The 27,471-nt window shown below is 53.7% G+C and overlaps 1 protein-coding gene across 3 annotated transcripts; it reads left to right on the forward strand.

The window, feature by feature from the left end:
- Positions 1-607: 607 nt before the first annotated feature.
- TRIT1 (tRNA isopentenyltransferase 1) lies at positions 608-24,420 on the forward strand. 3 transcript variants are annotated; one of them, XM_039511242.1, is made up of 12 exons: positions 608-949; positions 1,882-2,119; positions 12,249-12,389; positions 13,249-13,347; positions 13,964-14,112; positions 15,694-15,836; positions 16,876-16,987; positions 17,429-17,541; positions 18,175-18,252; positions 20,458-20,567; positions 21,060-21,177; positions 23,789-24,420. In XM_039511242.1, the coding sequence occupies exons 2-12, from the start codon at positions 2,039-2,041 to the stop codon at positions 23,935-23,937; spliced, it is 1,293 nt and encodes a 430-aa protein (XP_039367176.1). In that variant the 5' UTR covers positions 608-949; positions 1,882-2,038; the 3' UTR covers positions 23,938-24,420. The 3 variants fall into 3 exon arrangements, with proteins under 3 accessions (XP_039367176.1, XP_039367175.1, XP_039367177.1); XM_039511241.1 differs by lacking the exon at positions 1,882-2,119; XM_039511243.1 differs by lacking the exons at positions 608-949; positions 1,882-2,119 and adding an exon at positions 1,432-1,451.
- Positions 24,421-27,471: the final 3,051 nt, after the last annotated feature.

Below are 27,471 nucleotides of genomic sequence, written 5' to 3' on the forward strand. Positions count from 1 at the left end.
CCCATCTCTCCCTGTTGCCGCTTTAGTTCTTTATCCCTCTGTAGGGCATGCACTTAGTCACCATAGTAACATTCTCCCTCTTTCCTCTGTTGCTATGGTAACCTTCTCCCTCTCCCCCAGTCCACTTCTCTTCTACCCCTCCACTTCTCTGTTGCTGCAGTACCAGGGCCCCCCATAACAGCCTAAAGGAAGATCCCTGTAGTCAGCTCCCAAGGGGCTTAGCTCTCGCACTGCCAGGGCTTTACAGGGATGAGGGTGAAGCTCCGGGGCGGGCGCTGGTTTCTAGGGATGGGACATGTCTAGGTGATCGTTAGCCGGGGTACGGTCGGGCCCACTCCGGCTCCGGGGCCCGTTTGTGCCAGGCTCTGCACAAACGGGCCCTGCCCCCAAGAGCAGTGGAAGCAGATGGTCCCCAGCAGCTCACGGGGGGGTGGGGTGTGTGTGTGTCAGGGGGAGGGGGATAAATATATTCCTGTGTAGGGCCCCTAGGGTGACCAGATGTCCCGATTTTATAGGGACAGTCCTGATATTTGGGGCTTTTTCTTATAGAGAGGCCTATTCCCCCCCCCCAATTGTTCACACTTGCTGTCTGGTCACCCTAAGGGGCCGGATGTCAGCCCTGGAGCGGGCACCCCCGGGGCAAGGGCCTGGCTTGGCCGGGAGAGCCCCAGCCTGCAATGGGCTCCGGCTCTTTCCCCCCCCACCCAGGGGCGCAGCCAGGCCTCCTCCGTCCCTCCCCTTCTCCCGTTCCCATAGCAGCCGCCGGCCGCTCCGCCCCCCCCTCCCCGCCGCCATGGCCGCGGCCGCCGCGCGCTCCCTCTCCAGGCCCGGCCGCCGGGCGCTGCCGCTGGTGGTGATCCTGGGCGCCACGGGCACCGGCAAATCCGAGCTGGCGCTGCAGCTGGGCCTGCGGCTGGGCGGCGAGATCGTCGGCGCCGACTCCATGCAGGTAGCGCGGGGCGGGGGGGAGCCGGGCCTCAGGCCGGCCGGGGAGGGAGCTCGGAGCCCCCCGCAGGGATCAAGGCCTGCGGAGCCGGGGCCTCCCGAGGGCTGCGTGGGGAGAAGGAGCTGAGTATCGCTGCACCACAGAGCGGAGCCAGGAGACCCCAGCTACCCCGCCCTGGTTCTGGGCTTTGTGGGGTGAACTCAAGGGCGAGCCCCGCAAAGCGTCCCTCCAGGTGGGGGGTTGCTCTGACTCCGCAGCTCCCCGTTCTCCCTGCAGCTGGGGCCCCTCCAATTGCAAAGCCCAGCGTGGGCCTGTTATTGTGCAGTACGTGCTGCGGTTTGCAGCCTGGAGCCCCTGCTCTGGCTTCCCCTAACTCACCGAGGTGTGTGCAACACCCCATACCCCCCCCCCCGTTACACACACACCCCAGAGGGAAATAACCCCACCGGACTCAGCGTAATTGCAGATTGTTTTCTAAGAACCAACGCTGCTTCCTGAAGATGTGGTAGGTGGAACAACGTGTGTGTCTTTCAGTTCAATCAAATGACATTTTCCTCTCTGTGAAATATGCAGCAAGTGTCCTTTTAAAAAAATGAACTTGCCTTCAGGATAGAGGCTCTGTGTTAATTTTTTTCAAGCTGGGAGACCCTCAGCCTCCCAGTTGCTGCCCGGACGTGCTGTTGAGAATTACCCCTGGCCTAGCCCAAAACAGGGCCTGGAAGCGCTTAGGATGGTGTCTAGGAGTCAACCCATAACTTTAAACCTGTTTGGGACGTCTTTGTTCTTTGTTCACCGGAACTTGGTGAGATCTCTACAAACAAGCCAAGTTTGACTTTTCACCGGGGGCGGGGTGTGTGTGCGATCTGTTTCTTTGTTTTTTAACACATGCATAACTCAAAAATGGTGGGACTGATTTTGTTCAAATTTCCCCTCAGCCAAAAATAATTTCACCTTTGGAATGAGACTGGGCCTGGACAATTGAAACCCAGAAAGAATCAGTATGAGAAGTGACGAGCTCAGGGAATGCAGAATGGAAGTTGAAGCTCACATGCTTGCTCTTATAAGCACAGCTTCCCATCGGGATCCTCTGGCATGGACTCTTGTTGTGTCTCATTGAAGTCAATAAGGCTCTGCGGAGCACGTGAGACCTCCATAAATGAATCCCAATGCAAGGTCAGGGGCTTACAATGTTAAATAAAACAGGACAGCAGCTCACGGCCCTGTTCCTGCACTGAGCTCTGTGTAGGTGGTCTGCATTTGCATGGAGCCCTGTTACTCTGGGAGCGGGGGTCTGCCATTGGAGAGGTCATTGAGGGTCCAAATGAAGATAACAATCCAATCTGGAAGCTCAGTTGTGTGCTTCTATCACTGCTTATTAAAGGGACTGGCTGGCTAAATAGGCTTGGCAGAATTCAAATGTTATATTTTTATAATTTACAATATGCTTATTTTAAGCCGTTTTTTCAATTTTTATCAGTTAACATTTTCACAGTCACAAGAGATTTTTTGGGGAGCGGGTCAGACAATAATTATTTAATATCAATAGATGTTGAGATTAAAAAAGTTAAGTTTATATCTGTTAAAACACAAATTGCCATAATCACATGTCAAATTCTACAAAGTAAACATCCTTAAATCAAACTCTTGTAAGTGTTCAAACTGCATTTTTCTTATTTTTGAAATGGATGTTTACTGACATTTACCAACAAAAGACTAGTCCTTTTTAGCCTAAAGAGAAATAATATTAAAAACAATTCTTTATTAGTCACTAATGACACCATAGATCATGAAAGGGACAATGTCACCTTAAAAAAGCCCATGTAAACAAATCAATTTCTTTAGCTATCTTACTAATAACATGTTAGTTTATTACAAGCGAATGATGTTAATGCTTCCATTGTACCTGTCACTCTGTTTTATTTACTTGTTGGATTTCTGTTAGCTTGTACAAGGAAAATCAATGAAGTAAATTTTGTTTTTGTTTATAGTCACTTTCACTGAGGTTCTTGGTGTTGTGATATTTGGGTTTCAAACACTGCAGAGGGATTGCTACTTTAACATTTTTAATCGTTTTGTATTAAATTGTGGCAATAGTACGATAAGCTTCTTTTTTTTTTACAATATTTTAATCTGGTGCCAAATTTAAGGTGTTGGTTTTTACCTTTTCAACCTGAAATCATTTTTTTAAACTGTCAACATGTTTCCCTCCCCTTTGCGCTGTTGTCTTTTTGCACCTCACTCAGTTTAGACATTGAAACTGGACTTGTTGCTTTTACTTTCTGGTTCTTGTGTATTAGCTCCCGGCTGCCGTTTAGGCTCTGAACACGGGAGGGGGGGATAGTCTAGAAACTCTTTCCACTGAATTTAAAACGAGTAATGAAAACACTTTTGCTCATGTGGGAGATTTTAAAACATAGGGAGGTGGGGCTGGGGCCTGAACTAAGTTGGCATGACAAAATGAACATAACACCGTGAAGCTTTGTGCAGCATTGTCATGGTGTCTTTGAGGGCTATCCTCCTTTGGGGGAGGGATAGCTCAGTAGTTTGAGCATTAGCCTGCTAAATCCAGGGTTGTGAGTTCAATCCTTGAGGGGGGCCACGTAGGGATCTGGGGCAAAAATCAGTTCTTGGTCCTGCTAGTGAAGGCAGGGGGCTGGACTCAATGACCCTTTGAGGTCCCTTCCAGTTCTAGGAGATTGGTATATCTCCAATTTTTTTTTTTTTACCATCAATTCAAGTGCTTGACCTAGGTATGTTAGAAAGCCACGTGCATGTGGGAATATCTGCTGGAGTCACAAGGTGAGGAGTCCTTTATGCTGACCAGCACTTAGAACAGTTTTCAGGAGGCCAAGCATATTCCTAGTGAATGGTCTGCTAGTCCTATAGAACGGTTGTCATCACATTTGGGGTTCCGACTCCATGGTAGATCACAAAGGGGTTTTCATAGAGGGAGGAGGTAACCTATTTTTCTCCGGAATCTAAGGCCCTGTCTAGATGGGACATTTCAGTGCAAGATAAGTTATTGGGGGTAAATCTCTCTAGTACAGCGTCTTCATTAAGGGTTTCCACAAGTGTCACAAAGGCTACGTCTACCCTATGAGCCAGGGGTTTGATTCCTCTGCTCGCATGCACCTAGTTGCGCTAGTGGGGGTATAAATAGCAGCAAAGCTGCAGTAGCACGGGTGGGCCAGGTAGCTTTGCCGTGACGTATGCGATCATGGCTACGCTGCTCTTTGTGCTCACGCTAGCTTGATGAGTGCTAGCTCAAGTATGTGTAGACGTAGCGTATATTGATATAGTTGCACTGGTACAAATGTTCCTAGTCTAAACAAGCCCAAAGCTTTCACTGGACGGATTCTAGGAGGCGAAACTTTGCAAGGGTAATGTACAATGATCAGATGAATGTGCACTGGATGTGAATGCCGATTTAGGGCACAGTGAACTTTAACAAGTTACTGGGGGCCGTGACTTGGTTTGGCTGGCGTAGCAGAAATGAGGCTGAGTCGTGGGGGGTCACAGGAGGAAAAAATGAGTGTTATGGGAGGGGAAAAGCATCGGCAGCCCCTGTTTTAGGAATATGGCAGGTTTTTTATGGCTAGGATGAGATGTTTCTGCTGCAATAAGGATCAAATCCTCATCTCGTGGAAGTCAATGGAAAAACAAGCGATTCTGGCTCTGTCCTGCCTTCTCCGTTTCTCTGCAGAATTGGCTGGGGCTGGCTGCCACGAGTAGAGGCCCCCTCTCCGCGTGGCCTCTTGAGGCTGCCAGGCAACGGGGCAAAGGGGGCCTGTCAGAGGTACTGGGTAGCCTGAAGACCTAGTGTAGATTGGAGCTGGTTGACACATCCCCCACTTGTGTTCCACACAGCATGGTGGCTCTCTTAGCAGTTGGAAGAATGCGTCTCCCTTCTTTCTGGTAGTGTTCCTGTGGCATATGCCTCCCCTCTGCGGAGCCCAGAGCTGGCTGTAGCCTTCGGGCCTGAGGATCCTGGTGAATTGCTGCGTAGGGCTGGATTTGGGTTTCTCAGTCCATTTTTACTCACCCCCCCATTCCTAATTGACAGCCACCCGCTGCATGCTGAGATGGCTCTATCCAGTCACGGAAGGCACCCGGCAAACATCTGGCAAATGCGGACAGTGGTTAGGGAGCTGTTTGAGTCAAAGCTGGGCCCGAGGAAGGGGATGGCAGCGTCCCGAGACTGCCGGCTCTCGTGATAGTACGGCCCAGGCCTGGTTCGCAGGGACCCTTGTATTTCCCAAGTGTTCTTGGTGCCTGTGGATCCTGCTGGCTGCGTTATGGATCACAGCCCCTCAAGATATCAGGATCATCTAAAGGGGCTTTTACTCTTTTCATTTTGTGTTGTCACTTCTCACAATCCTAATGAACCTCCTTTAGGAGTAACAGCCGCTCTCCAGGGCTGCCCCGGAGAAAACAGACAGAAACCTACCAGGTGCTTTGCGAAAGCTGTGCTCTGGCATAACCCTGTTTGCAGTGCCAGCTAATGGGAGGCAGCTGAAGAAACAAGTGGCCCTTTCCTTCCTTTCACATCAGGCTGCTGAGTGACCTTTCTCCCCATACCACATGTGGGGAAAATTCCCAGCCAAAAACGTCACGCCCCTCTTCAGAGCTGTATCTGTCTTAGGTACTCAGCTGGCCCCGTTACTGGCTGAGCAATCTGTACCGTGTTTATCCTCACACACCCTGCTGAGGTAGGGAAGTGCTCTTCTCCCCATTGTACAGATGGGGAACAAAGAGGCTGGGGTCCAGATTCCACTGAAATCTGTGGAAGTTACACCCCTAAATACCAGTCTGGGCCTAAGTGACTTGCCCATGGTCACCTATGAAATCTGTGGCGGAGCAGGGATTTGAACCCAGATCTTATGAATTCTAGGCAATGGCACTAACCACTGGACCATCCTTCCTCTCATAATGCCAACGATCTCATAGTATCAGAGAGGTAGCCGTGTTAGTCTGGTTCTGTAAAAGCAGCAAAGAATCCTGTGGCACCTTATAGACTAACAGACGTTTTGCAGCATGAGCTTTCGTGGGTGAATGCCCACTTCGTCGGATGCAAGAGTGGAAATTTCCAGGGGTAGGTAAATATAAGCAAGCAAGAAGCAAGCTAGAGATAACAATATCATAGAGGCTACGCTGCCTCTGAGTTGTGCCTACCACTCCTGACAGGCTAGAAATGGCCCACATGCGGTTATTGTGTTACCCCATCTCCCCCACCCTGATGTGCCCATTGTGAGGTCTTGTCTTCTAGGCCGGAAGCCCTTTGGGGCAGGGATTGTCATTTACGGTCTGTTTTTAATAGTGATTGGCGTGATGACTTTCACGGCCGCGCTCTGTGCCTCAGTTTCCCCACCTCGATACTCTCCCACCTCTGGGAAATGCTTTAAGAGCTATGGATGAATCCATTACGTGGCCCACATCTGAGTGCTGTAGCAGTGCTCAGTGGTGTTATTCTCAGTGTTGCACTCAGGGGACTGGTGCTCCAGGCTGCTACTAATCTGTTTTGGGGCCTTAGACAGTAACAAAGGCTTATCTGAAACGCTGGCTGCAAATAGACATGAGCGTACAGCGCAAGGAGATCTCGGCGGCGAGGCCCTGAAGCCAGCCAGCTGCTGGAATCTTTCTTTTCTCTTTGCTCTGGGGGTGTAAAAGGCTCCCTTTGTTCCGCTCCCAGCCCACACACTGACACCACATTCCTCCTCCTCTTGTTTCCAGATAGCCAGGGAGCCTCTCCCTCCGTGTTTATTCTCAGGAGAACCTTGAAGGGTTGAGCATGCCCTGTAAATCCCAGCTCTGCCCATGTAGGGCGCGGGGGCGCTTTTAGCCCTGCTCCCACCCCCATCAGCGCCTCCCCTGCAGCTAGTCCAGTCCAGCCCTTAGCAAGAGATTTGTGTGTGTGGCTGTGATTTCGGGGAAACAGGTGTGAACCAGGGGAGCGGAAAGGCTGTTGGGTCTTGCCTGGGCAGGGCGGCTTCCCATTGACTTCCGCCGGCTTTGTATCTAGCCACAGCAGACCTGAATTGCACCAAGCAAGTACCTCCCCTGGGTCTGACTGTATTAGATAGCGGAAGGTAATCAATAGGCTGCAGCCAGCCATGGGGTTCGGGCAGGGAGCTGGCTCCTGGGCATCTCCTTCTGTCTGCGCTGAGCCCTGTTTGTGTTTGTGCTCAGAGCTGGCTGCATTTCCACAGGGCTGGCCCATTTGGTCACCCTCCTGCCGCCTCCGCCCCTATGGAGACTGGCTGCAGGCAGCCGCTCCTCTTCTTGATGCTGTTAAGGGGGTGGCTGGGGCGGGGCCTGGTGCTTTCAAAGCCTGGCACCCAAGGGGCAAATTAAACAAGCAAATGGATCTGGTTTCTCTCTGCAGCTTCCTGAAATGAGATATGACACTAGAAGGACCAATTCACGGGGGTCCAGTGGAGGAACGAGGCCCAGAGAGTTTGGCAGATATCGGCAACGGTCCCTCCCCAATCTGCTGACTGTTTTGTAGGGGCCAACGTAAATTCCTTCTTCCTCCCTGCCCTCGATCTCCTGAGCGGCCCAGGGCATTATTATTAGGAGACGGCCTCGGAAACCCAGCTGAGATCAGGCCCCTCGCTGTGCCTGGCGCTGCCCTGAAGAGCTAGTGATCTAAACGGACCAACGCAGGGTTAAGGGCTGTAACGCAGGAGCAAGGGTGACAGATGGTACCTGTCGAGTTAGTGCCAGGGTTTGGTGGTTTTGTTTTGAATGGTTTGGGTGTGGTGGTGCTGGGAGGAGAATTAGCTAATGAGAGACTAAGGGGGCTAAGGCGAATGGGGGAAAGGAAAAGAGAGGGTGCGCGGAGGACAGATGGAGTGAGCTTGAGCCAGAGAAGATGTGGAGGGTGTTGGAGCAAATGGCCAATCAGCTCGGGGGGAATGGCCAGACTCAAAACGAGGGGAGAAAGCGATCGGGCACAGATGACGTCGGCAGAGTCGGCAGGTCCTGCTGCAGCTGCTTGTCCGTGCTGCTGCCGGCCGAGGCCAGGACTGCACAAGACAAGCTTTGCTGGGGCGGTTCTACCGGTATAACTCTGCCGGCAAACTCTCCGCATGGAGACGCAGCTTGTACCAGTGGCGCCGATCGCTTGAGTGAAGGAAATGAGCGATAGCAGCACAAGGACTCTGGTACTGGTAGAACTGTAACCACGCTAGGGCTTTTGCCGTACAGACGTGTTGCAAAACGTCACCTCCCTAACTGCCACTGCTGTACCGCCAAGGTTTCCAGGGTAGACGTGGCCTGAGTGTCTGGGCAGCCCTTCCCTGAGCTGGCACGGTTGGGGGACGGGGCAGCCTTCCTTCCTTCCTGTTGGGTGCAGTTACTCAGGGGGCCCCGTCTGCAGGGAAGCAAAACATCTACAAACTAGAGGGAGGCCCCGGGCTGAAGGCGTGCGGGGTGGCTTGCTCCATGGTCCTCCGCCTCTCCCCAGCCAGTCACCAGCGTGATCCAGGGAGCGCCGCTTGCAGGAGACCGGGGGGCTGAAGGGTTGGCAGCTCGCAGAAGTAGAGTGGGATGAATCTGGCTCTATCCGTCTGGCTCTCCGGTGCCACAGGCTGCTCTCGCCCCACCAAGCCAGGCTGACGGGCCTTAGTCCAGCGCAGGCTCTGACCTGAGGCCTGGCACGTACAGAAAACTCCAGCCCGTGAGATGCGCCTCCCTGGGGGCTGAACCCCGTGGTTACAAAGCAGGGCCTCGGCGGGTGTCTCACACAAAGAAGGCACAGTCCCCCTTACGGCGTTGAAGTCTGATTGCCGGACAGAGAGGCTGCTTTATGAGCAGTGTCTTCGCACTGAGTGTCCTGGGGGAGCGCTGGGCTAGGGACTCTGATCTGGGTTTGTTTGCAGGCTCTTTAGAGCAGTGGCGCAGCTGCTTCTCAGCCCGGGCTGCCAGCAGCATCTTTGTGCTGTGCCAGGCCAGTGCCAGGGTCCGTGGGCATCCAGCACCAAAGAGACTTGTGCCGTGAAGCATGCAAGGGACATACCCACCAGTGTAACAACACGCTCTTCTGAAAGAGCTCTCCTCATGGGACCCTCCGAATTCCTTAGAGCTGAGGCTCTACACTGCAAGCGAGGCTCTGATATTTACACTGGGTAGTTCCTTAGTTTTGGCCATAACGGGATATTTACACGCCCCAGATGGTGGATCCTGGGCATGCCCTTGATGTTTGTGCTGCCTGGATCCAGAGCTTGGCTGTTTACAAAGAGTCCTTCAGAAGGGTTGGCCTGTTTTTGAAAAAAAAACTGTTGCCTAAATCAAGGAATGCGATCCAGCGGCTAGTCACCAGCCTGGGGCCAGTCCCAGCTGTGCTGTGCTGCTCACTTGCTGTGTGATGGGCAGGTCCTTCCTGAGTGCCTCACAGGGGATGTAACAATGTGAGGTGCTTTGAGATCTTCTCATGAAAAGTGCTCTGAAGTCTGTTTCCTGTTCTGCAAGGAGGGAGTAGGAGAAGAGAGGGGATTGAATAGCCCAGCGATACCAGACTACCTAGCTGAGGGATGTTCTTAGTCAGGGGCTCAGAAAATAATCAGATCCAATAGTGCTCTCTGCACTCAGTTTGATGACTGTGGTAGCAATTCTTTTTCTGGTCCTGAAGGGGGGTGGTGCATCGGGTTTGAGCCGTGATTGTGCATTTTCTTTCGGTAACTACCCAGAACACACCTCTTCCAGAGCGCACCATGCACTGTACTGCACCATTGTAGGAGAGGATACAGGTAGGTCTGTACGTCCACTCAGCTGCAGGAACAGCTGCAGACGGTATGTGCAGAGAGGCGCGCGCGTGTGTGTGTGGCATGCAAGTGTGTTATCACCAGATCAGCACGCGGGCTTGACATGATTGGGATGCGCTTCTCTGCACTAATGGGGCATTGGTTGATTTGGGCTCTGAAGCATCCAGGGAGCTGAATTGCTGCCTCTATGTATGTTTCTGCCATGTGAAGTGGTGTCAGCTGGGACTCTGAGCTGGGGTGGGGGAGGGCTGACGCTTACCCAGGGTGGAAAAGAGCAGCTGCAGCCACAATGGAGAATTTCTTACTCCTGATTGTCGTCTCTCTGTTTCTCTACCTTGCCAGCTTTTTTTGATCAGATTTCCACTGTAGCCTGCAGCCCTTTCAGACCAGGGAGATAAACTCTGCTGTGAGATCACTCCAAAGAGAACGCAGCAGTCAGAGCAGCTGGCTCTGGATAATCTCATGTTCCTTTTGTATTAGACAGAATATAAGAATTTGCCCACCCTTTGCAGCACCTTCCACCTGAAAAGACTGGCGTGCTTTGCAAAGGTCGGGAGGCCTTGTCTGCGTTTTACAGGGAAATAGGCATGCAGATGCAAAGTAACTTGCCCACAGGTCACCCAGCAAGTCAGTGGCACGGCTAGGAATGGGACCCAGGAGTTCTGGGACCCAGGAGTCCTGACCCCCAGGCCCATGATAGGAAACGTTACAAAGCTGACAGAAATGAGTCATATGCAGACACACCCAAAGTGAGTTGGACTTTCTGGTCAAACGGTTATTTCTACCAGAGACCCCTTGAATTTTCAGCAAACGTTGAAAATGGAAGGGCCCCAGCTGCGGGTGGGGAAGCCAGTGTGTCTTTGATCTTCTCAGAATAACAATCTGGTGCTAGTCCTTTGCCCTTCCTGGACACAGGCAGGGTTCTCTCTTCCCCAGGTGCCACCCCCGCTCGCTAGCTTAGCCCTGCGGGGCATAGGCACTGCATAGTCCATCCAAACGCCCATTGTGCCTCACTCATCAGGTACCAGGAGTAGGGTGACCAGACAGCAAGTGTGAAAAATCGGGACGGGGGTGGGGGGTAATAGGAGCCTATATAAGAAAATGCCCCAAATATCAGGACTGTCCCAATAAAATCGGGACATCTGGTCACCCTAACCAGGAGGTAGGGGAGTAGTGTCCCTGATTTTACTGCTGGGGAAGCTGAGGGGGAGAGGTGAAGGGGACTCGGGTCAGAATCGTGAGTTCCTGTCTCCCCCCAAAGGGAGCTGTGTATCTTTTTAGAATTGTGATCTAACTGATCGGGCACTAGACTGGGCCAGAGGGGACCTGAGTTCTGTCACTGGCCTGCTGTGGGCAAGTCACGTCCGCGCGTTGTGCCTCTGTTTCCCCAGCTGTGAAGTAGGGAGGATACTGACCCTCCTCTGTAAAATACTTGGAAATCTGCTGATGAAACATGCTCGATAAGAGCTGGTGGTATTATTGTAAATGGAACCCACAGGGTTTTCTGCACTGCGCTTCCCACTGGGGTTTCCTGTTAACAGGATTGTAGCCTAGACTAAGGGTGGCCATGTGGTCCCTGGGCTACTTACACTGGGATCCCTCCAGGTGTTAAGCGAAACCTCAGCCTCCAGCTCTCCAGGCATTTCCTCTGTGCAGCTCCCTTACCACTCTCCCCTCCCTTGTTGCCCTCACACTAGTTCTTGGGGCTTGCACCCAGGACCCTTTGAAGCCCAGAATTCCCATTGCCTGGGTGCTGAGATTTGGTAAATATCATCTTACCTCGAAACCTGGAGACTTTGATTCTATTCTAAGGGCCTCTAATCCCCTGGCAGAACTAATGCAACTCCAGAGAGTGGCTGCCCCCTCTCTCTGGGGCATGTTGACCTGAGCTGATAACTTTTTTCCTTTGTGTACCTGGCCGGATGTGTCACCGAGCAGGGGAAACGGGTGATAAGCTCAGTTTTTACCAGGGGCTCCGTGGAGTCAGTCGGTGTTTGCAGAGGGCTCTCGTCCCCAAACAAGACTTTGTGCTCTGTTCGGGGCCCTGCGTTTGGACAGAGCTGCACCTGAACTTTTACCAGCCAAAGCGCCCAGTGAGGGTCGTGAAGACAGGCTGTTGTCTGAGGGCGGCACTTTGGAGCCGGGCTCGGCGAGGTTCCCGTCCGTGATCAGTGGCTCTGCCCTTGCTCTCCGATTGCTGGGTCATTGGAACACGCTTGTGTCAGTAACACACCTGGGGCTGTATGTGGCCCCGGTGCAAGCAGATGCTGTCCTGGTTGGCGAGTCCGCTTATGCCAGGGCTGAAGCCGGCCTGCCTTTGCATGACCCGTGCCCTGATCTCCGGCTGGGTCAGAGGGCGGTGGGAGCGGGACGAAGGGGAATGTCTTGAGAGCATGAAGGATTAGCTGAAGTGGTCTGTGGTCATGGGACTAGGGAGAGCAAATCCCTCCCTTTTCCTGTGTGGTGGGGGGGTGCGGGGGAAGGCTCTGTGAGGAGCGAAGGGGAATTGGGACCCTTATCTCCTGCTTTCTGTGTTCCAGGTGTACAAGGGGCTGGACATCATCACAAACAAGATCTCTCCCCAGGAGCAGGCTTTGTGCAGACACCACATGATCAGCTTTGTGGATCCCTTGGTCTCTAACTACACCGTGGTGGACTTCCGGAACAAAGCAGCCGCCCTGATATCCTTTCACAGAGCAGTCCGACTGGCCAGACAAATACATACCTGGCTCCTCCCTGCACCTAGGCCCGGGCGATTGCCTGGATCAGCCGTTCGCTGTCTTCCAGGAGTGGCTTCCTTAAAAACTAAAGCTGGTGAGAGAATGTTAAAGGTGGTGGGAAGTTGAGCTGCTGCTGTTGGAGAAGCATTAGCTTGTCCAAACCTCTCTTTGTCCATGTGTGGGCATCTGGTCATCTCGTGTCAGGCCAGACGCCGTAGCCAGCAAGAGGAGCAGCTCGGCAACCAGCGTTTTATAAAAGCAGTGCTGCTGGCGTGATGGAAGGCACTCGAATTTGGGGTTACCCGGGCAGCTGTCGGGTAGAGCCCTCTGCCTTGCCACGTGCCACCTGCAGCATTAGCGCTGGGCCTGGACGCGGCTAGTGGGGAGAAGTGGAGTTGAGAGGGGGGTGATGATCTCAGCCCACACCCAAGTTGGTCAGGTTTGAAATAGATCAGTGGAATCATGCAGGGAGCCCAGGATTTGAGAGTAGGTGCTGGTCTACTCTATACCCAGCTGCATCAAGAGACGCAGTCACGGCACCATTGTCCATTGACAGAGGAAAGCCAAGTTTAGTTTGTACTGCAGAGAGGCTTGAACAAATGTATCTGTGTCCCTGAGACGTGCTATGACCTAGCAGTAGCAGGGCTCCGGCTCAGCCTGGATCAGTCCTGTCTATGCTACAAGACCAGACTGGATTTCTGGAGACGTGTGTAGCAGCCAGACACAGTTGTTTCCATGGTGTAGACGGGCTGTGACAAGCTCCCTTTCCCTCCATCGAATCCTGAGATTTCGCAGAGTCTCACGCTCCTTAACCGGGCACATTGAAGATATATTTGCTCGGGAGAAGATCCCAATTGTTGTGGGAGGCACCAACTATTACATCGAGTCCCTGCTCTGGAAGGTCCTTGTGGATACCAAGGTAGGAGCTCTGGGGGGCAGCAGTTCCTGGGCGAGGCAGGTCCCCTCCTCACTGCTGGGCTTGCTGTGACTGGAAGCAGATTCTCCTTCCTCCCTTGAAACGCTACACGATGCTGTGTGACCCTTTGCAGAACAACATACCAAGTTCATGCAGGTAACGCGCTCCCTCGGGAGCAGCCCAAGGCAGTCGCCAAGAGGTGAGGACATGGTTGCATTGCGTTAGCATCTTGTTAGCTGAGTCAGCACCCAGCAGGTGCCTGGAGGCAGATTACCGATGCTGTGGGTGGTACTCTATTGCAGAAGGCTCTTGCCGCAATCCCTAGCCAATGGCGGGGGGCCAGTGCCCTGCGCGAGGTGGTAGACCCGGGAGGTCTTTGGTAGGCTCGTAGGCAGCAACTCTGCTTGGAGCTGGGCCTGAGGCGTGACGTTTGGGTCTGGCTCTGCACCGCCCCGGAGCTTGGGGAGATTTGGCTGCCCCGTTTTCATTTCGGCTCCTTTCTGATCTGCCCCACCATCGCCCCCTTAGGAAGCGGAGGGTCCCACGCGCAGCAGGTTTGAGCTGGGTCTCGCTTCGACCTGCAGGAACATTTGCAGAGGTTTGACTTTGTGCCCCACAGGAGAAGACCAGCCCTTCCCCTGGGCGAGCAGCCGACCGGAGGGTGGAACTGGAGCAGCTGGACGGCCGCGAGCTCCATTGCCGGCTGAGCCAAGTGGACCCGGAAATGGCTGCCAAGCTGCATCCCCACGATAAGCGCAAAGTGGCCAGGTGAGCGTGTCTAGCTGGAGAGAGCTGATCTCGGGGGCACTGCGGCACATGCCGTTCGCAGCCTCCCTTGCTATTGCAGTTAGAGGCCAGCTGAGGTTTGGGCCTCTCTGCAGATCTGCCATGGCTGAGCCCCTCGCGGGGAGGTTGGGCCCAGTCGCCTCTTGTCCACCTTCTGATGAACAAACTTTGCTGGCCTCTCGGTGGTTTCCGTTGCCACTCACTAGACTAGTGCGGAGGCTGGACAGACAAGGAAGAGGAGGGTGAGGGGCAGGGCTTGCATGGAGTGACATCACAGAGAGGGAGGAATTGGATCTGACCTCTTGGTTCCCGCTGATGCAGAGAGGTTTTGGGGTGCTGGAGGAGGGTGGTTCTCATCTCTCTGGCATTGGATGAAGAGCAGTCTCTGGTTCTTGGACTCTGTCGGATCAGCCAGAGGCCGGGTGGTTTGTGAGGGTCTAATACCGTTGTCCAGAGAGACGGGGCAGAGCCTTTCTTTGGGAGGCCGTGATCTCTGCTCCGGGCTGGTGGAGGTGTTCTGACAGGGAGAGGGAGTGAAAGTCCCAGCTGCTGCCTGTGACACCAGGGTGCGATTTGCATTTATTTGGGGGTTTATGAAAGGTGCTGCTCAGTCGGCAGGGAGACAGCTGGAAACAGGCAACGGAGGCGACTTTCTGCCCAAAGCCAGAGGGAGCAGGTTCCCGTTCCCCACCCCCGAGTGGCTGGAGCGGCCTAGGACTGTGCCTGGGACATCACCCAGCTCGGGCTCTGAAGGGACCAATGTGGGAGCCAAAGCCCAGCCCTGACTTGCCAGCCTAGGGCCTGTTAGCAGGAGCATCCCTGCTGCTCTCGGAGGCATCAGCGAGGGTGGCCAGGACCTCCAGTGGCCCTAAATAGGGTGGCCATTGGCAACCGGTATAACACTGCCCCTGGGCCCATAGTGCGCTGGCCGCCCCTACCTGGCAGGGAGAGCAGCAGCAGCTTCTCTGGAGCTATTTAAAGTGAAAGCTGCCGTGCTGGCTGAGTAACATACCGCGGAGCTGTGGGAACGGGGCCGCGGCAAGATCGGACTTGTCGCCTCGAACAGACTCTCCCAACCCAGCCCTGCCCGCAGGGGAAGCGGAGCGACGCCCACCCCGTTCGCACGGGAGAGACGCAGTCATTGTGCTGCCGGCTGCCTCTGTTGCTCTGTGACCTTTCTGATCCGTGGTACCAACCCCTTCCCTGCAGGGACTCTTGACGGGAAGAGGCAGGACGGGTGCCAGCACCTCTCCCCTACCCCCGTAGGGCCTGTCTCGGCGCCATTTTGGAGGATGGTTCTTATGGTCAGCCAGCTGGGTGCTCCATGTGTTACACCTCCCCTCCCACCCCGGCCTCTTCCCCAAGGAGCTGGTAGCTGGCTCTGGGCATTCTCAGTACATCAGGCTCCAGGAAGGGGCAGATACCTTTCCCCCAGGTGGGAGGGTTGGATTTTCCTGTGCGTTCAAGGTTCCCTCTCGCTGTATCCCTGAGGGCACTGGGCAGATGGAAATCTGCTCCGAACCCAGCTTCTGAGCTGCCTCTGTCTGTCCATCTGCTGTACAGGAGCCTGCAAGTATTTGAAGAAACTGGGATCCCCCATAGCGAGTTCCTGCATCGGCAGCGAGAGGAGGAAGGTGGGGGCCCATTGGGGGGGCCCCTGAAGTACCCAAACTCCTGTATCCTGTGGCTTTACGCAGACCAGGCAGGTAAAGAGCGGGTTCTGACCAGCCGCCGTCTGGCTGAACGAGCAGAGCCATTCCCTGGCCGGGGCCGGCTTCCTTCTGCACCTGAAACGCAGGCCGGGCCTCTCCCGTCCCACGTGTAGTCTCCTCATTTTGCTGTGTAGCAACCTCATCCAGTGCCTGGTCTGAGCCGGGGAGGGGGCCTCAGCAAGGAGACACCCCGGCTGAGCAGTGTGGGGTTAATGTGAGACCCCCCCCGATTGTCCGGGTGCCCTCTCCTTAGCCCTGGCGATTCCCACTCATACCCTCCAAAGCAGTCCCCCTTCCTTGGGGTTCACCCCCTCGCTCTCTGGGTCATGCCCATGTGCCCTGCACAATGGGGTTCTGATGGTGCAGGACTCCTACGAGTTCTCAGCGTATCACCCAACACGAGGCTGGATCCGTCGAAAAGGATCGGAGTTTTGCCATTGGCTTTAATGAGAGCAGGATTTGGCCTGTTACTGTGCCGTAAATCTCACAACCCCCTGTCAGTAGAATTATTCCAGTTTTACAGATGGGGAAACTGAGGCAGGGAGAAGTGAAGTGACTTGTCTAGGCTCAGACAGCGGGATTGTGGCCACCTTGGGAATAGAACCCAGGAATCCTGTCCGCCGCTCCTGTCCTCTGTCCATTGGCCTGTTCCTTGGCAAGTATGGAATGGCCCAGTGCTGCCATCCAGGGATCAGAGCGTGAGTTCGATGCTCAGTCTCTTGGTCGCTGGTTCCTCTTCAGTAACTTTAGCGATGGTGCCCTGGCTCCAGCAGGGAGGGGGCATTCGATGTGGGAGTCACACAGTGAATGGGGCAGCAGGTTTGTGAGTATGGAGATCTCTGGGGTGGAGCGTACGGCTGGCAGTGCCCCCCCGCGAGGATTTAGGGTGCCTGGTGATGGAGCCATGCGCATGGTCCTCGGGAGGTCCTGGGTGCAGCCTGCTGCCATGGGTGTATGTGGCTGGGAAGCCGTGCGCTCTCCTTCCTGCGAACGCAGCTCGGGGTGTGTGAATGGCTGTTGTGATCTCTGCCAGCTCTAGATGTGCGGCTGGACAAGCGGGTGGATGACATGGTGGCAGCGGGGCTCCTGGAGGAGCTGCGGGACTTCCACCGGCGTTACAACCGGGAGAAGGTGGCTGAGAACTGGTGAGTGTTCGGCTGGCTGCTTCACACTCAATCAATCCCCTGTTGTTGCAGGGGCCTTGGACGTTGGTGCACCTCAGTGCTCCTGTTGGCTGCTTGTGGCCCACGATACGTGAGTCTCCTGGAGAGCCGAGTACTTGGGCTGATTGTGGCTGAAGGGCTTGGTGTGCGGGTAGTTAGAGGGTGGTTAGTGGCCTGTGACATCCAGGATTGGGCTGGTACCTCCTGGCTGTAAATCCTGATGCCGGGCTCCTCGTGTGGGCACCTGGACATCCCCACCCCACATCTCTGACCAGGCCATTGCTGGGGTCGCTCCCATGTGATTGGTGATGGCTGTGCCGCTCTAAACCCACGGGAGCTGCTGTTGTGGGGACACAGCACAGAGGGGGGCAGCTCCTTGCTCCGGCGGACAGGGGTTGACCCACTGTCTGTGACCTTCTCTAGCCAGGATTATCAGCATGGCATTTTCCAGTCGATTGGCTTCAAGGAGTTCCACGAGTACCTTATGACAGAGGGGAAGTGCCCAGAGGAGACCAGCGCCTCGCTGCTGGAGAAAGGTGGGAGCTGCTTGCCCAGGAGGCTGTCGCTTGCTCACACCTGAGGGGGGTCTCGTGTCTACCCCTAGCCGCACTTTGCAATGGCCCAGGAGGTCCCAGCCATCCACGCCTGACAGGCCCTGCAGTGTAGGAGGTGCTGGTGTCACTTGGCAGAGTCTGGTGCCCCTTGGCCAGCTGAACCAGGCTGTCTCCCGGGGGGAGGGCTCCCTGGAGCTGGGCTGCAGGGTATCTCCCATGCTTAGAGGCTGAGGGAGATGGAGACTCCTTTGCCATTGCTTGGTGAGCCAGGGGTCTGCTCACTTGCCCCTTGGTTGGAGCCAAAGATGGAGAAGATCTGTTGAGGCCTCCAATCCACCCCCTTGGAGCCCTCTGTAGAGTCGTCCCTAGAGTCTGTTCCTCGGGGCCCAGCCCAGTCGAATTTTAACTGTCCCCCATGATGGTGTTTCCATCACTTCCCTTTGGAGAGTCCTTCCCCTGCTGAGAGACTTCCCTGATCATTGGCCTAGAGGTCACCCCCCCATTAGCCCGGGCATCCCCCTCCTCCCTTGGGGTTCGCACCTTCCCACACCCTGCCCCACGCTTAGCTCCCACTGGAGCCTAATTCACACGGGCTTTGTTACCTCCATTCGCAAGGGATCCAGGCCCTGAAACTAGTGACGAAGAGATACGCCCGGAAGCAGAACAAGTGGGTCCGAAACCGCTTCTTGAGACGTAAGTGTTTATATCCCTCCTTCGCCCCCGCCCCCAGCTGCCCTGGGAGTGTCCCCTCCCCTCTCATCCCTCTACCCCATTCACGCCCCACTCCCCGATCTGCTCTGGGGAGTGTCCCAGCCCTCCTCTTTCTCCTCCATCCCTCTGTGCAGCGTCCTCCGTCCTCCTGGCTGGAGAAGGGAGCCTGCTGCTATTGGTGGCCGAGCGAACTCTGGTTTGTCAGTTGCTGTCCAGCCCGTGGGGGGGCTCCGAGTTCTCCCAAGGGGGGTGAATTGCGTACAGGGCGTGCTCTGACCCTGCTCCCCGCAGCCCCCCCTCCCTGCGAAGAGCTCTCCTCTGCCATTGTGGTTCTACGGCCAAGGCAGCTCTCTGGAGGGAGGGGGCCGGACCCGGATAAATAGCAGCGTCTCCGGGAGGAGGCCACGTCCAAGGACAGTTACGTAACACGGCTCTCCCAGGGCCACCGAGGGAACCGTTCCTGCGTGAATTCCCTCCTGCTGTGTCCCTTGGACGTTCTCCGCCTGGGTGCGAGGCCGCCCGCTCCCCAGATTACCGGGATCTGTCCCGCAGCCTCCGCTGTGAGGAAGCTTTGGGTGTATCCTGTCTTCAGGCTGCCTGGGCACATCAGGACGTGCTGTTCCTGCTTAGCTCCCAGCCCATCTGGGCCAGGCTTGCCCAAGACCTTGCTGCCTGGGCCTTGTCTGTGGTCAGTCCCATCCCACCTGGAGTGGACGTTCCTGAGCTCCCTCCCTGGCCCCCTTCGGTGCACCGCTCCCTGCTTGTCCAGCGGTGACAGGGAGGTCTCCACCCTTCCCAGCTCCCTCATTGCTGGCTAAAATCCCAGCAGAACAAAGCCCCACGTGCCACCCGTCCCTCCACACATCCCCTCCTCCTGCGCTAGTTGTTGCTGGCAGTCGGCTCCCTGGCAGCTCACAGGCCAGCTCTCTCCTGAAAGGGGCCACGGGGGATCTGCCCGTCGTGTTTACCTCTCCCCAGGAGCCCACACGCACGCCGGGCTGGAGTGAAAAGCCCCACTGACAGCTGCCCTCCAGATTAGGAGCTGCAGCCAATTGGTTGTTATGGGCCTGCCGTGGACACCATGATGGCAGGAAGCCAGTGGTACTTCCCTTGCCCTGGAGCAGGGCCAGGATCAGCAGCTGGGAGCTGAGCGTTTGTTGAAAGGTGGCTGGTAGGGGCAAGAAAAAGAAAAAGAAACCCAACCAGGCCGAAAGACTGGCTTTGAACGGGGTGCAGAGCTTTCCTGGGGCCAGGTGCGTGGCATCCGCGTCTCACCTTTCTGCCGAGCAGCAGGTGGGGGACAGGTGTGCCTTCGATCGGCCTCTGAAGAACCTTGCTTGTGGTTGGCCCAATAAAAGGCAGCACCTGCCGGATGCCGCAGCCTTTGATGGCTTTGTCTGAGTGGCGAGGCGCTCGCTCTGCCGGCTGGCAGGTGGGTCCTGGCAGCACGGCGGGGGAGTGACATCGCTGGGGAGCGTGCGCTGCCTGGTTTGCAGACATCTCAGTGCTCTGAGAGCCGGGCAGGCCTCTGGAAGTGCCAAATGTCCTCGCGTTGGCTCCAGGAGGCAGATTGGTTGGTTTTCAAATAGCCCCACATCGAATGCAGGCGTTCAAATGAAGCCCACCCATTGCGACCTGCAGACGTGTCCGTGGCGCGTCCACCTCTGCGGCCTCGTTAGCCGTGACTGCTGTAAATAAAGCAACCAGGCTCACAAGCAAATACCTGATCCAAGCACCAGGCTCGAGCCTACCTAGAAGAACAGCTGCACCTCACATAATTGCTATGTGCTGGAGCCATCTGGGTCTCCTCTGCTGGCTGAGTGAGCATGGACTTTTCCAGTGGACTGTGCAGGTGGGAAGCGGGTTGTCGTTTTGAAGGGGGCACAATTTGCTTGGCTCTTGCCAAGCTGTAGACGTTGCGTTTGCTTTCCTGCTCCTGGATTGCAAACTGCCCTGCTGGACCCTGGGGTTGAGGAGGTGCCGTTCCTAGCAAACCAAGGTCTCCGGTAATCCTGTCTCAGGACCGCTCTGTCCCGGAATGTTGAAGGACAAGCTGGTGAGGGTAATGTGGGGCTTCTGCAGCGAAGGGATGTTCGGGTCCTGTGGCCGCACTGCTCAGGAGTAGCGTGACTGATTGGCCGGGGTACTGCTGGCAGCTAATTGCTTCTGCTCTGCGTTTCTCCCTAGGCCCTGGACCCAATGTGCCCCCAGTGTATGGCTTGGAGGTGTCTGATCTCTCCCAGTGGGATGAGAATGTGTTGAAACCTGCCCTTCAGATTGTGGAGAGCTTCATCCAGGTGAGCTTCAGCCGTGGCCAGGGGTCTGTGTGAGCTGTTGCTTAGGAGAACCTTATTTGGTGTGTGTCTGATCTCTCTGTCCTGCGCTGGGTGGGGACTGTTACCAGCACTGCAGCGGGTCTCTGCTACAAGCTGAGATTTTCTCCCCAGAGCTTCACCCTGGGAGATTGTGATCTCCAGGCCTCTGACCTAGAGCTCACTGTCTCCCAATTCCAGGGGCTTCCTCTCTACTCCTCTGGCCTCCAGACTTGCCCCTCTCAGGCTGGCCACGGGTTCTTGCTGTGTCTCTAACTCCAGATTTCCGACTCTGTCCTGCTGTTAGCAAGGAACCCCCAAGCACACCCCTCCTCTCATGCTGGGAGGAGACGGACTCCATAGCTCCGACCCCCGAAGGTCAGGAGGAAAGCCTCATATCTCCAAATCCCATGACAGTGGCAGTGACGAGAGAAACCTCGCTGAATAGAAACTGACCTGACACATTTGTAACCTCAGGGGCGGCAGCCATCGGCAGACCCTGTAAAGATGGAGAGCGAGATAAATGAGGACAAACGGAGTCATCACATGTGTGAGCTCTGCAACAGAGTCATCATTGGGGACAGAGAATGGGCAGGTAAGATCCGTGGGGGGGAGGGGGAGGAAAGGGAATATATATGGGACAACTTAAATGTGGAGATTGCAGTTTGTGCCAAGGGAACAAAATGAGTCCACAGATACCTGCTGTTGGCCATATGACCTTCATCACATGATCTCAGGCTTCCAAGGATTGTTTCCAGCCCTCTGATAAAAGCAGCCACTTGCAAGCCTGGAGGGGGTATGTCAGCCATGCCACAGCAGCCATCTGTCAGCTCTTACCACCAGGCTGCGGGGAGGGAAACGGTAAAGCTCACATTCTCTTCTGGCAGTGGGTGGTGGGAGCCCACTCTGTCAAAACACGCTTCTTAGCGCATCACTTCTGAATTTGTCAGTGTTCGTTCTGAGCCGCTGGTCCTTGCTAGCAATTCAGGAGGGTTAGAGAACCTGCACCGAGAATCTTGTTTCTTTTACAATCCATTTTTTTTTATTTAAAAGCAACAATAATTTATCCTGGAAAGTTTTTAAAAAGTCGGGTTTGCTCCAGCATTTAGGTTTTGTAAAACTAAAGCTTTTCCCAGATCTAACGTCGATAGGAACATTTTCCATGAGTTTGAAAATTGAATTTGAATCCCATTGGAATTAAAATATTTTAAACACATTAACACTTCCCTGAAGCTCAGAACCTCAAAGTGAAATTGGCTAGAAACTGACTAGCAACAAACGTGAAACTGACACGTCTGTCTTCATTGTGCAAACTGAGTGAAATGCTGAAAGCAAATGCAGCATTAATAGCGAGAACTAGGTTTTAAAGATTAATTTAGTTTTATTGATCCAAGGAGTGGCTTCTAACATAGGTAGGGAAGTTGGTGTTTTTAATGTAGCAGTTCTCTTTAATATGCTTAGATCATAAATGTAGTTATCTGGTTTTTAGGAGATCCATGTATTGTCCTAGTTTGAAGCCATTTTAAAAGACATCCATACACACCAAGGAGAGAGTGTCTCTGAAAGAGCTGAGAGCCCACTCCATGCTGCTAGGCACAGGAAGCAGCATGACCAGAGTGGTACTTTCGTAAGCAACAGTTACAGGGCCATAAATTCCTTTTCTGGGGGTGTTGCCCAAGTTCCCGGTTATTAATAATATTTATTTATCCTTGATCAATGCTGCATCCCCTGTATCCATCCATACTTGGCACGAACCCATAAATGGTGCCGGAGCAGTGTTGGGGGGAGGGAGGACGCATGTAGAGCTGAACTGAAATGTTGCCATTAAATGGAATCTTAACGCTACAAATTTAAACACAGGAGGCAGGAAATGAAAGCACTGGGGGCACAGAGTCAACTTGAAATTTAGTCAGTTTCTAAAAATGAGTTAGAAGTAGTTTCAGAAACTGCTCCTGGCCCTGATGATCCTCTCAGTTTTTTTTTTTTCTTTTCTGTTTTTTACAATTGCACTGTCATGTTGTTTAAAGTGAAAGCCTCTCACAAATGACAGGAGAGACATGTACCGTCTCCATTAAACTTTGGTACCACTTGTAACAAGATTTCAGAGATGTGCGATTTCATTGCAACCTGCTGGTGTCCCAATAACATTGCAATAAAGTACCAGATTTGCATGTAATTTTCTTTAGAAGGAGCCCCCCTCCCCCCCCCCAAAGTCTGGAAAAGACCCTTGGGCCCCAATCCTGCAGACACATATGCACATGCTTGACTAAGGCAATGTCTACACTGAAGTATTGCTGCCTGAACTATGCCGGCATGATTAGAGCAGCAAACCCCCCCGAGTGTGGAGGCTGTTATACCAGCATAAAAGTGCTTATACTGCCGTTACTATTCTGGTTTGGTGAAGCACCTCATGCCGATATAACTGCATGTACACTGGTGCTTTGCCTGGCATAACTGTGTTGTAAATGAATCATACCTCTTACGGACATAGTGACGCCAGTAAAACTTTGAGTGTAAGCCAGGCCTAAGCAATGGGACTGCTTGGGTGCTTAAAGGAATGCACAAGCGTGAGTATTTGCAGGATCAGAGCCTACCTGTGGCACACCTGTGCTTTTGCACAACTCTGGAGGTGTTAACATCGTCCAGTCTATAGACACACAAAACACCCAGCTGTGGCATATTGGCTATAAAGACATAGTCTCGGCTTCGTGGTGCTGCAGACAATTGTCCAACTTCACGACGTGATGAGATACGAAAACCGTTTTGTGATACGAGTCTCGCGGCAGCTGTTCCTCGCTGAGGGCTAGACGCGTCAGCAGTGTGGCGGTCACCCGTTTGTGAGTCTTTTGGCACAAAAATGGTTTTGCGCCTCTCTTTAAAGTGCAGCGTGTGTGTGTGATATAATATAATGTTTATCCATTTGGATTATTCAAGTGGGTGACAGGATTTTAAACACACCAAGGCCTTCCCCTTTAGTGCTAAGAATGAGTATGAATTGGTTTGGCCTGAAAGGAATAAGTCTAGGAGACTGGAACGGGCTAAAGGGGCTTGAGAGCTGGATCCTATGAGATAATGAGCATCCTCTCCTCCCCCAGTAGTGAATGGGAGTTGAGGGTGCTCAGCACATCACAGGACTGGACGAGTTGGGTATTTACTTTCCCCAAGATCCCCCTGAATCACAAGCTCTGCTTTGTCTTTGCCCTCAGCTCACACAAAGTCGAAGTCCCATCTGCACCACCTGAAGAAAAGATTGAAGCTGCACTCAAAGCTCAGTGCTGTGGAAAGCCAAGTTAATGTCACAGAGACTCAAGGAGCCAGTGAAGGGGCAGAGAACTTGGGACAGGACAGAAACTAGACTCAGTTCTGCATCTGCCAACCAGCTGGGGAGCCGGGTCAGCAGCTGTTCTATCCCCGATGGAATCGAGATTGAATGGAGCAGAGCGCAGGAAGGATCTGGGGAGAAGCTGGGTGTCTTGCTTTCAGCATCCTGCTGTAGGCAAGAGCGTATCCTCTTCACCTGGCATGAATGGGGTGAGGATCCCCAAACTTCTCCAGCCCAGCCTGAAAACTGCTGAACCTCCAAGCAAGCTCATCAGGAGCAACCGAGCTGAGTTGTGTTTTTAATTCTAGGCAGTGACCCAGCATCCCAGCCTTGGGGTTTGATCTAGTTTGCTGGCATTTGAGTGAGGCGTTCTCAGGGACAGAATTAACTGTGTTCGTACCAGCCTTGGCCAAAAGATTAGAGCCACATACTAGGGAATTCTCACTACCTTGATTTATTTTTTATGAAGGCTTTTTTTTTTTACATCTAAATAAAGTAGAAACGTTGGCGCTCTCATTTTGGTGAAAACGATTAGCCCTTTGGTTTGGTAGCTCTGATCTGTTCCAGGCTTCCCTGAGCTACTCATGGGCCTGCATGTTACCCCAGGTCCAGCCCTTTTCTCCAGACATGCGTTCTGCAGAGCCTGAGGAAGCCGGTCACTTGCCCTTTGTGTGCTGTGCGCAGAACGTAGTCTTATCTCTCTGCATATTGCAGGTGGTGAAAGCACCAGCACCTGTTAGCACCTTTGAAATGATCTTGACAATGGACTGGAACTAAAATCCCTGGAGTTGACAACAGGTGAGTCTATCCTAGCTAAACCCTGATTCCCAGGGGTTTATACCGTGGTTGGACATCCATTGATGCTTGGAGAGCAGAGCCGTACCTGGAGCAGATGTACTCCTGTGGGTTTCTATGTGGTAGTGAATGCATCTGAGCTTCATTCTGATGGATCAAAGAGATCCAGCTACCCTGCCTTATTTCCCGGTGTAAAAACCATTCTGTCTTCAGACTGGGCTTGTGGGATTCTTGTTGCAAAGGGAGCAGACTGTGTTTTGGCTCAGGTTTCTCCCGTGGGGCTTCTAGCCTTCAAAGCGCAAGGTGTTCCTGCAGCTGCCACAGAATCACTGAGTGTGGCCAGGATGAGATGAATGCCCCAGGGCTCTGCCCACTTGGGAATGGATTGAATGACTAAAAAAGTCTCTCCGGACAGATTCCCTATCGCAGGCTCTGGGGATGGCTCTTTGGTTGGGGATTAGGTTGAATTGCCGGGACATGCTCTCTGGCTCCCCGATGTTTAATTGTTTCTGTAATGCCCTGAAAAGCAGCATCGTTGATTTGCGTGACCCACTGGGGGTAGCTCAGTCAAGATAAATCCAGGGAGAATTTGTAAATAACGTGTCGCTCTTTTCCCCTGGAATCAGCAAGGGCTGAACGCCGGCGTTGAAACCTTCCGACGCTGCTATTTTGTAAGGACTCTTCCCCTCCCCCTCTCCCTGTCTTCCCAGCCAGGGTCGGGATCATCCAGGCAAACTGTGAATGAGGCCGGGATTACGGGGAGGCATCCCATCTGCCTCACGGACCATGTGCTGTCAGATGACCACCCTGTTAAAAATGGATTTAATGGGCCTAATCGGTTTAATATGAACTCCACTATCTCCAAAGATTAACAGTGTTATGCGACTAAAATAGCTGCTGCTAGTCTGCATATTCCATTGACGATCCCATTAGCGATGGACACCGAGCTGCAGGTGGGGGCTTTTCACTTCTCCTCGATGTTGTGTGTGTGATGCTCGCGCTTCCTCTTGCGCTCTCTCGTGGCCGGGGTAGGAGGATACGGCCCGCGTGACTGTAGGTTCTGTTTCACTATCTCATTCCTCCCGTGACTGAGCTGGGAAATGAATCCACTGGTGAAATGCAAAGGGTCATAGATTCCAAGGGACCATTGTGGTCATCTAGTGTGTCCTCCTGCGTAGCGCAGGCCAGAGAATGTCCCCAGAATAATTCCTGGAGCAGCTTTTCCCACTCATGATTTAAAAATTTTCCGTGATGACAAATCCACCCCGAGCCTGGGTACATTTTTTATTGCTCCCGCCGTGAAAAATGGATCTCTTATTTCCAGGATGAATTTTTAACCTTCAACTTCCAGCCCCTGGTTCATGTTAGACCTTCCTCTGCTAGACTGAAGAGCCCCTGATGAAATGTTTGCTCCCCGTGTGCATGCTACAGACTATAATCAAGTCCCTCTTTAACCTTCTCTTCATTCAGGGCTGAGCCTGAGAGAAGCCCCCTTGAGTCCTGGAGTAGAGGGCCCTCAGCACCTGGAAGGGTCAGGTGCAAGGCTTCTCCCTGTCACTGGCACATGGAGGCCTTGCCGGAGCATCTTCTCCTCTTGTGCAGATAGAAGACACCGCCCCTGTAGGTCCTGTACTGCCACCCATCACCGCAGTATCCGAGCATCCTGCAAGTAAAGTCTCTAGTGGACTTCAGACTTTCAGGATCCCAACCCTGCTGCAGATTCAGCTGGAGCAGTGGAAATGCTCCATACCAGGGGAAGGGGCAGAGGCTGTCTTGGCTCCGGATTGCAGTCTCGAGTGGGGAGGAGTTAATGCTTCTTTGAATGATCTTCCTCCTTAGCTGCCGCCCTGAGAGGCCAGCGGGGAACCTGCCAGCAGCTGAACTTAGCCAGCAAACTGCACGTTACCCCTAGGTATGAAAAACCATCACAGGCTGTTTTTCCCCCCCCAGTGTTAGGTAAGTGCCAGCACGCGGCCTGGTCTGAAGGCAGTTCTGGCTGGGTTCTGCCGAAGACCCGAATGGCTTCCTGCTGCCGTGCTGCGTGACCTTTGTTCAGTTTTCCCTCTCTTGGTTTTGTTGCACCCGGCCCCCTCTCTGCCTCCTTCAGCAAAGAGCGCAGTTAAAAATCAGCCTCCCTGAGAAAGTTGGTGGGGTCTCGAGTTTCAGGCTGTTGTCAGTTTCGAGTGGAATGAGGATGAGGAATGCCACTTAGCTCCATCTGCCCTCCGCTAATCCCCAGACAAATGCAGCCTTCCCATCTGTGCTGCCAGAGCCTCAGGGACTATCACACCAGGCACTGTATCTACATGACTTTGGCCAAAGATAAGGTAATTAATTACAGTGGGATTAGAAAACAGCACAGGCCCAGCCTTGCCTGTCAGTAAAAACCTTTGCTAGGCTGGCCCTGACCCTGCACTAGAAGTGCAGGTAGTCGGTTCCCAAAGAGAGAGGTTTGAGGAAATGCACGGCCTGCCTTAGGGGCAGTCCTCCCTTGGAGCTCATGGGCCACCAACACCCTGACCATCAGCAATTAACACGGAGCTCCTGCTTTGCTCCCACTTCCCAGCTGTGTCCTTCCATCACAGGGGCCGTTAGCGCTCAGGAGAGATGCTAGCAGGAGGAGCCTGGAGAGTGACGCCCCCAACCCTACAGAAGAGAAAGCAGAGTAAGGGTGAGAGGGGGGATTCTTAGTACCTCTGCTGAGGCTGCCAGCTAAGTGCCAAGTGTGCTGGTGGCTTTGAGTTACTCTCCGTGACTTGGACTGAGACCCAC

Source organism: Mauremys reevesii, linkage group 23 (genome assembly GCF_016161935.1).
Source record: "Mauremys reevesii isolate NIE-2019 linkage group 23, ASM1616193v1, whole genome shotgun sequence".
In the NCBI taxonomy this organism is placed as follows: Eukaryota; Metazoa; Chordata; order Testudines; family Geoemydidae; genus Mauremys; species Mauremys reevesii.